The sequence below is a fragment of the Pan troglodytes genome, chromosome 10, assembly GCF_028858775.2.
Source record: "Pan troglodytes isolate AG18354 chromosome 10, NHGRI_mPanTro3-v2.0_pri, whole genome shotgun sequence".
Classification (NCBI taxonomy): Eukaryota; Metazoa; Chordata; class Mammalia; order Primates; family Hominidae; genus Pan; species Pan troglodytes.
The window spans coordinates 119,981,665-119,990,912 of record NC_072408.2 but is presented as its reverse complement, the minus strand read 5'-3'; the positions used below and the strand labels follow the sequence as shown (position 1 = coordinate 119,990,912).

Sequence of the window (9,248 nt, the reverse complement as noted above, 5' to 3'; positions counted from 1 at the left end):
GAGGTTAACGCGGCCCCTCCATACCTGGAGGTCAGAACCTGGCCTGTCCTCTGTCTTCTTGCCACCCACCCCGTTTGAGGTTCTGAGAAGGTCAAGGGCAGCCCCAGCAGCTGGATTCTCAGGCTGGGCCCCTCACCTGGCAGAGTCCATAGTGGAGGGGGCCTTGGTGATCTCTCATCTAGCATGGACCCTGTTCTGAGACCTGACAAAGAGTTTTTTTTCATGCCCCAACCACCCTGGCAGGGAGGGCCTGGTCTGATCTCATTTTAGAGGCAGTTGCCCCACACATAGCCCCTTGACCTTCCCATCACCTCCTCATCAGGGCCTGCATTTATGGAGTGCTTGCTATGTGCCCCTCATGGCAGGCCCACAGCACTCTGAACAGGCACAGCCCTCCCATCTTCCCAATGAGGAAACGGATTCAGGAAGAGCCACTCAGTCCACACCCCATTGGAAATGTGGGCCCTCCTATCTCAGGGTCTCTCAGGGGTTCCCTCTCCCGCTGCTCACCTGTGTCAGGGCTAGGAGGCAGGGGCTGCAGGCTCAGCCTGACCCAGGCCGGCCAGCATGGCGGAGAGGTCCTGCATGAACAGCTTCACCTGGGGGGGCCCAACACGAAGTCACATCCCAGCCCCAGAGTCACTGTCCAGCCCCCACCCCTCAACATGCGGGGGAGGCCGAAAGGCAGGGCGGGGACTGGAGATTCCCTCATTAAAAGAACAGTGATGATGGTGGTTCCCAGAGGTGGTGACTGAGATCCTAAACCGTTCTGGGTTTTGAAAGCCTCAGGCCAACCTTCCCAACTGCTGCGTGAGCAGACACCTTCACAGCTTCCTCGCTGCTGTCACCTGCACTATCCAATTAGTATTTTCATTTACATCAATCAGCTTTATTTTCTTGTAACTGGATCAGTCATATTCATTGGTTTGTGACCTACTCTTACCTCCGTGGGTGGCTCTCCTTTTGTTTTAATTAACTTCTTTATGAATATGAACTTAATAAATACCATGGATCCATTGTAAAAACTAGAACTTGAGGGTAAACTTACAACCATCTGTGGGCTCCCCCTCATATTCATCACCGTATCAACAGCTGAGAAGGAAACTTTTTATCTCCACCAAAAATGGAAAAAAATAGTTACCCCTTGTCATAACTAGGGGGCAACTGGAAAAATAATGAAAATGCAATGAACAAATGAAGCTGTTACTGAATTCTGGCAGCCGCAGGACAGTGTGAGTCCCAGGCCCGGAGGCCAGGGAGTGTTAGGGGAGGTGGGAAAAGGCATAATGTCCCTCCATGGAGCCTTTCTCCTTGACGGGCAGAGAGTTGATTTTGAAAAGAGATGGTCTGGTCCTAGTGCAGTGGTGTTTACAACTAATTAATTACAACTGGTTACAGATTTTGTTTCTTCTTAATTTCCACTACTCCAGTTGGACTAAAAGAAAAGGCACTGACTTTTGCCTGTTTACATCAAGCCTGTGTTTCTGCTAGTCTCATGTGCCACAAGGTAACAGGCCAGGCTTGGAAGAACAGTGGCATCGATGCATCCAACCAACTAGGAGGGGCGAAGCAGATTCCCAGGACCCAGATCTTGGCATTCGGTTGGAATCCTGGCCATTGGGCAGAACAGGAATGGGAATCGGTTGGGGAAAAGGTGGGATGCCTCCCTTTGTAGCAGGACGAGCCGTAGACAAAACTCCTCAGACACCGGATTAAAGAAGGAAGAGTTTTTTATTCGGCTGGGAGCATTGGCAGACTCGTGTCTTAAGAGCCGAGCTCCCGGCCGAATAAAAACCTCTTCCTTCTTTAATCCGGTGTCTGAGGAGTTTTGTCTGCGGCTCATCCTGCTACACCTTTACTTTGCCTCCAGTTCTCAAAGGGGCCATGCTTTGGGTATACCCACTAGAAACAAAAGAAGTGTTTGAAGTCTGAAATCTCCCTCCATTGTAAACCTATGTCACGCTGGGTGTGGTGGCTCACACTTGTAATCCTAGCACTTTGGGAGGCTGAGGCGGGAGGATAACTTGAGGTTGGGATTTCAAGACCAGCCTGGCCAACCTGGTGAAACCCTAGCTCTACTAAAAATACAAAATTAGCCGGGTGTCGTGGTGTGTGCCTGTAATCCCAACTACTCGAGAGGCTGAGGCAGGAGAATCGCCAGGAGGCAGAGGTTGCAGTGAGCCAAGATCGTGTCACTGCACTCCAGCCTAGGTGACAGAACTAGACTCTGTCTCAAAAAAAAAAAAAAAAAAAAAGCCTATGACACATTCTACACCACACAACTCAGCCTAACCCCACCCTCACCCTCCCTGCGGAAGCTGAGGCCTCTCTGTGCAGGAAGCAGGGAGACAGAGGGCCAGAGATTAATGAAGAGCGAGTCTGGACCTCATGATTTTTTACAGGTGTTGACATGTGTGGGCTGTTGGATCCTGCGAGAAAAGAGGGACTCAGCACAAACCCTGGCCTTCCTGGTAGAGGGAGGGCATTGAGACCAGCCACTTTTTTTTTCTTTTTGAGATGGAGTCTAGCTTTGTCGCAGAGAGGGGCATGGCTTTCTTCTGGCCACTGTCAGAGCCAAGATGCACCGAGGAATCCATCCTAGACCGGGTGCCTGCCCGACAATCGAGCCACGGCTGGGGCAAGGGCTCTGACCTTAGAGGGCCATGCTTAACCCAGAGAAGGTGTCACTAACTGTGGGGTTTTAGGTACCTCATTTTTCCAAAGAGGGAGTGTTTGGGGGCTGGAGGTGCCATAAAGAGGGGCCCTCACGTGCTCTAGCTGTCCCTCCGTGTCCTCGATGTCCAGGGTGGGAGGCTGCCCCTGATGCTGGCACACTAGCTGGAACAGGTTGAGCACAGCCATCCTGCTGCGTCCCAGGAGCAGAGTCTTCTCCGCTGCTGTGTTCTGAATCTGAATCCACTTGGATTCCTGGAGAACACCCGCCCCACTCCCAATTATGGCAACTGGGCCAAGGCGGGCTGCCCCCTCTTCCCAGCCACTTTTTTTTTTTTCTTTTTGAGATAGCTTTGTCGCCCAGGCTGGAGTGCAGTGGCCTGATCTCAGCTCACTGCAACCGCCGGCTCCCAGAACCTAGCGATTCTCCTCCTTCAGCCTCCCGAGTAGCTGGGAGTACAGGCGCCCGCCAGTGGACCTGGCTAATTTTTGTATTTTTAGTAGAGACAGGGTTTCACCATGTTGGCCAGGCTGGTCTCGAACTCATGACCTGAGGTGATCCGCCCCTCTCGGCCTCCCAAAGTGTTGGGATTACAGGCATGAGCCACCGCGCCCGGCATTCTTCCCATCCACCTCTGCCAGTCAGGCAGTCAGGTGCTCTCGGGAGTGGGGTGCAGGAGCCTTGTGCCGGCGGATGGGGCGGGGCCTCATGCCCGAAACGGCTCGGTGATGCCTGAGATTCCCCTCCTTAGTGCAGCGGACCCTCTGGGGTAAGCATTGCCCCATCTGTCCTCATCAGCCCTGGCGTTCCTCCCCGCCCGGCTGTGGAAGCCTGGGGTCCGGAGCGCCCCCCACCTAGGGCGGGTCGTACCCACTGCAGCGTACGCTCCCTGGCAGCCTCCAGGCGCTCCTGCAGCTGTGCCCGCCGCTGGCCCTGTGCGAGCACCTCGTCCGGCCAGGCGTCCCGCAGCTGCTGCAGCCGCGCTCGCGCCGCCTCCAGCTCCGCGAGCTGCTCGCGCTCCCTGAGCCTCAGCGCCGCCTGCGTCTCGGCCAGGCCGTCGAAGCGCGCCACCAGCTCCGGAACCTCTTGGAACTAGAGTCGGGGGCCGGGAAGGGACTCACATGGGCCTGCAGTGCCTTACCCTCTCCATCCCACCTGGCCGCCGGCGTTCCTTATTATTGGAATAATCTTTCTGGAAAGTGACTTAAATGTCAACCTCCATTTGTTAGAGACAAGGTCTCGCTCTGTCACCTGGGCTGGAGTGCAGTGGCGCGATCATAGCTCACTGTCATCTTGAACTCCTGGGCTCAAGCGATCCTCCCATCTCCGCTCCAAAGTAGCTGGGACTATAGTCACACGCCACCACGCCCGGCTAATTTTTTGTAGAGACAGGTGTCACTCTATGTTACCCAGACTGGTCTCGAACTCCTGGCTTCAAGCAATCCTCCCGCCTTGGCCCCCCAAAGTGTTGGGATTACAGGCGTGAGCCACCGCGCCCGGCCAGAGTTAGCTTTCTGAATCTTCAGTTCTCCTATCTGTAAAATGGGGTGGACAGTTGACAATAACAGGACTTACTTCACTGGACTTTGGGGAGGATTCAAGAACAAAGCGTGGGCGGTGGCTCACACCTGTAATCCCAGCACTTTGGGAGCCGAGGTGGCAGGATCGCTTGAGCCCAGGAGTTCGAAACCAGCCTGGGCAACATAGAGAGACCACCGTCTCTACTAAAAATAATAATTAAAAAAATAGCTAGGCGTGGTGGCGTGCGCCTGTGGTCCCAGCTACTTGGGAGGCAGAGGCAGGAGGATCCCTTGAGCCCAGGAAGTCGAGGCTGCAGTGAGCCGTGATCGCGCCAATGCACTCCAGCCTGGTGACAAAGCGAGACACTGTCTCAAAAAACCTCCAAAACTAACGACCACAAAAACCAAAGCGTATCCCTTGCTTACAGTGAGCGCTCCATAAGTGATAGTTCTCGGCATGCATGCCAAGATCTCCAGTAGTTCAGCGCACCAGTAGTTCGCCGGTCCGAAGCCGTCCCTGAGCCACTCAGCGCCACGCGGTGGCGCCGAGCTCCCAGCCTCCTGCCCCGGACTCACCCCGGGCAGCAGCTCCAGCGCTTGCTCCAGCAGGCGCGCGCAGGGCTCCAGGCGCTTAAGCCGGCGCTGCAGCCGCGCGTGTTCCCGCCGTAGCTCCTGGAGCTGGGTCCACAGACGCAGCGCCTCCACCTCCCGACGGCCCGCCTGGTGCCTCTCCTCCGCCGCCCTCCGCAGCGCGCGATTGCGCCGGGCCTCGGAGTCCTGGGGAGTACGGTGGGGAGAAGACGACCTTCAGGACTCAGGAGCTGGCGGGGAGTTCGGCACCTCCATCCTGCCCTGACATTCGCTCGCAAAACCAGGGGCGGCCAGCAGGCCTGGCTCGGAAGCTGGCTCTTCACCCCACTCCCCCGCCCGCTTTTTTTTTTTTTTTAATCGGTTGCTTCAGGCAGTGCGTGTGTGTTTCCCGCCGTTTCCTTTTGCATGACGAAAACCACTTCTTTTCTTTTTGTTACCTGCCGGGCCCCTATAGGGGTGTGAGCTGCTACCCATAGGCCCCGCCTCCTCCCCAGGAGGCTCCACCTACCCGCAAAAACTTGTCAAAGCGGATGAACGATCCCTTTAGCTCCCGCTCCTTTTGTTCCAGCTGTTCCCAACGCTGTTTCAGGGCTGCCGTCTTGGTGCGGAACACCTGGGGGTGAGGAGTGGGTTGTCTGTGTGGGTTCGGGGGTCCGGGTCCTCCCATGCTGTCAGGTTCACACCTAACCCCTTCCACCTGTCGTCCCTGATCTGTGGCTGCTCCCTGCTCAACCCATCCGGGGCTCCCATCACCCAGGGATGAAGCCCAAACACCCTCCTCCAGCCCTCGAATGCCAGTGTCCCTGCCCTTCCCTCAGGCCTCATCTTACCCTCTGTCCTCCCATACTCTGTCTTCCAGCCACTCAACCACCTGTGTTTGGTTCTTGCCTTCCAACCAGTCTTTGTGTGTGGTTTTCCTCTGCCTGTTTTTCCTTCCTCATCTCTTTCACCTTTGCTGGATAAGCCGACTTGCCCTTCAGCAATCCCCAAGACATCACTTCCTCCAGGAAGCCCTCCTTGACCACCCCCATGGGGAGGTAGGGACTTCTGGGCTTCCACAGCCCCTGCCCAGTGCTTCTTCCCTGTAGCAGTCACCACCTGAACACTTATCTGTTTTCCTCTCTAGACTGTGAGCCCCACAAGGCCAGGGACCATCGTAAGACCTCCAGGGCTTAATGCAGTGCCCAGCACATGCTCAATGCACACAAATTTATTTGCACCAACAACTGGTCTCATTTGATCCCCATTTGACGATGAGGAAATCAAGGCTTGGAGTGGTGAAATGACTTGTCTCAGACCTTGTCACTAATAAATTGGCTCCATCACTTCCCATCCACCAGCTCACCACCTCGTTACAGTAGTGGGGGCTCACCTCCTTCTGGGCCTGCAGGGCCTGGTCTGCATCTACCAGCTCTTGCCTCTTCTCCAGGAGACGCAGCACTGGTGGGACATAATCCTCAGCCTGCTCTGGCAGCTTTCTGAAGAGGCTCAAGTAGGAGGTGGGGGTGAAGGAAGCATGTTTCAGGGCCCCACATCTCACCACTGTGTCTGGAGTGCCCCATTAGCCACCTGCTGGCTGTTTAATTTTTTTTTTTTTTTTTTTTTTTGAGACTTGTTTTTGGGTCTTGCTTTGTCACCCAGGCTGGAGTGCAGTGGTCTAATCATCATAGCTCACTCCTGGGCTTAAGCGATCCTCCCATCTTGTCTCTTGAGTAGCTGGGACTGCAGGCATGTGCCACCACACCCGGCTAATTTTTATTTTTTTATTTTTGTAAAGATGAGGTCTTGTTTTATTGCCCAGGCTGGTCTTGAACTCGTGGACTCAAGCAATCCTCCTGCCTCAGCCTCCCAAAGTGTTGGGATTACAGGCATAAGCCACCACATCTGGTTGAATTATTATTATTATTATTATTATATAGTTTTTGAGATGGAGTCTTGCTCTGTCATTCAGGTTGGAGTGCAGTGGCACGATCTTGGCTCACTGCAACCTCCCGCCTTCCAGGTTCAAGCAGTTCTCCTGCCTCAGCCTCCCAAGTAGCTGGGATTACAGGCGCACGCCACCATGCCCAGTTAATTTTTGTATTTTTAGTAGAGACAGGGTTTCACCATGTTGGCTAGGCTGGTCTCGAAATCCTGACCTCATGTGATCTACCAACCTTGGCATCCCAAAGTGCTGGGATTACAGGTGTGAGCCACCGCACCTGGTTGAATTCTTTATTCATTGAACAAATTGTCCTGAGCACCTACTCTGGGCCAGGCACCCTTGTAGGCACTGGGGGTGCAGCTGTAAACAGGACAGACAAAAATCCCTGTTCCCTCGTGAGCTTGCATTGTTCTGGGAGCCACAGAAAATCAAGCTAATAAATAATAATAATAATAATAATAAAGAATGCCAGGACATGGTAGGCACTGAGATGAAAAATTAAGTGGACTAAAGGAATCTTTCAACACAGAGGAGGTGGCATCTGAGCAGAGACCTGGAGGAGAAGAGGGAGCAAGCCACGTGGACATCTCCAGGGAACAGATTCTAGGACCCTGGTGTGGCTAGCGTGGCTGCAGAGGAGGGAGGGAGGAGGAAAAAGATGGGAATTGGGAGCAGGGAGGAGCTGAGAATCCAACTGCGGTGGGCCATGGTGAGTGGAGACTTTGGCCTTGACTCTAAGTGAAGTGGGAGCGGAGGGAGTGTTTTGGGCAGAGGAGGGGCCCTTCTGGCTGCTTTGAGGAGCAAGGACAGTGGGCAGCTGCGGGAGACCAGTGGTGGGGCCACGGGATATTCCAGAGATAGTGTGGTTCCGAGCAGGGCAGCAGTGGCAGGAGGTGAGAGCAGAACTGATGGAGTGGGGAGGGGAGTGAGAAAGGGGTCAGAGGTGACCCCAGGAGCCGGAAGGATGTTACTGCCAGGGCAGGCCGCAGGAGAGCAGGTCGGGTGGCGGAGACCAGCTCCCTACTACGGCCAAGCCCGAGATGCCTGAGACCTCTGCAGGGAGAGGCCCAGGAGGCAGTGGGGTTCTGGAGTCCAGCGCCCCGGGAGAAAGGGAGAGCAGAAAGAATGACTAATGTGTAATCAGCAAGGCTTTCCCAGCCGTGGTCCAGGAGAAAACCCCCCTCCCCATTTTACAGATGCTGATACTGAGGTTGGGACTTGAGGCCATGCTGCTGAACATGAAGGAGACACAGAACAAGCTTCCTCTGTTCCTCCTGAAAATGCAGTTTTGGGGGTGGATTGGGGAGCAGGATTTCATAGAATAATTCCTTCCCAGCTTGGTTTGAATGATTTAATCTCAGCCGGATGTCAGCTAGGGGTGGGGGATCAGGAACGATCCCTGAGACCATGGTGATGCCTCGGTTTCTCTCTGAGCCTCAGTTTCCTCCTCTGTGAAGTGGGGACAATAACCCCCACTATGATCTGCCCAAAGCCAGGACCCAGGAGGTGAGGAAGAAGGGATGGGCCAGCCCACGCATTCTCGCCCTCCTAGCCCTCCCTCCCTCTACGTCCCACTCACGTAGACAGTTTCTCTTGCAAAGCTAGTCGGAAATATTCCTCCCAGGGCACCGCCATCCTTCTGGCAGTTGCCCCAGCTTTCTTTCCACCAGCTGGAGTTTTGCACAAGCTTAGGAGACCCTGGGGGTTCTGTGGAGCGTGGTGTGGAAGCCTGCTCAGCTCGGCCCAGAAGGCAGCCACCAGCAGGCTCTGGTTGCCTGGCAACCGACCACACAACATTCCATCGCCTAGCTGCCGCCTGGAGGGAGAGGGAGGGGCCTGCGAGGAAAGGAGCACCTCTGCCCCTCCTGGAGAGGCCTGTAACACCCCATCAAATCGGGGGTGCAATGGAGAGGATGGGGCTCCCTTGGCCAAGAAATTGCCTCTCTTAGTGCCCCACGTTTGGCCAAGCCTCTTCCTGGCTGGGTGGGATAGCCTCACTATCTGGGCCACGCTTGTGTGTACTCAGTTAATGGCTCGAAAGAATAATTACTGGGCACGCACTGCTAGCCAGGCCCTGGGTGGAGTCATTCACTCCCAGCCCTTTGAGGCGCCACTCCCTGTCCTGGTGATGGGGCTCCTCTGGCTATTTCTCAGGGAACCCCCAGCCTGGTTAGGGAAAGGGAGACCATCAGGACCTCCTAGTGGAGACCAGCTTAGAAGGGATGGTCTGGACTTGGGGGCTGGGGTGATGGGAGAAGCTGAGATAGTTTGGGCATTTATTTATTTGACATGGAGTTTCGCTCTGTCACCCAGGCTGGAGTGCAGAGGCTCGATCTCGGCTCACTGCAACCTCTGCCTCCCAGGTTCAAGCGATTCTCGTGCCTCAGCCTCCCGAGTAGCTGGGATTACAGGTGAACTCCACCAGGCTTGGCTAATTTTTGTATTTTTATTAGAGATGGGCTTTCACCATGTTGGTCAGGCTGGTCTTGAAATCCTGACCTCAAGTGAGCCACCTGCCTTGGCCTCCCAAAGTGCTGGG

At 54.9% G+C, this 9,248-nt stretch overlaps 1 protein-coding gene across 1 annotated transcript; it reads right to left on the bottom strand.

Moving 5' to 3' along the window:
* Nucleotides 1–396: 396 nt before the first annotated feature.
* On the bottom strand, nucleotides 397–8,478 carry CFAP73 (cilia and flagella associated protein 73). The gene is made up of 7 exons (XM_009426303.5): nucleotides 8,289–8,478; nucleotides 6,158–6,263; nucleotides 5,294–5,398; nucleotides 4,771–4,971; nucleotides 3,545–3,766; nucleotides 2,770–2,928; nucleotides 397–599 (listed from the first exon to the last, which is right to left on the bottom strand). Exons 1-7 carry the CDS (start codon nucleotides 8,342–8,344, stop codon nucleotides 522–524), a joined length of 927 nt encoding a protein of 308 aa, XP_009424578.3. The 5' UTR covers nucleotides 8,345–8,478; the 3' UTR covers nucleotides 397–521.
* Between the last annotated feature and the right edge of the window lie 770 nt (nucleotides 8,479–9,248).

Coding starts and splice junctions, on each gene's coding strand:
- CFAP73 (XM_009426303.5), bottom strand. CDS start 8,344: ATGGCGGTGCCCTGGGAGGAATATTTCCGACTAGCTTTGCAAGAGAAA. Junction 6,264..8,288: donor TTGCAAGAGAAACTGTCTAC/GTGAGTGGGACG, acceptor GAGCCTCTTCAG/AAAGCTGCCAGAGCAGGCTG. Junction 3,767..4,770: donor CGCTGGAGCTGCTGCCCGGG/GTGAGTCCGGGG, acceptor CCCCGACTCTAG/TTCCAAGAGGTTCCGGAGCT.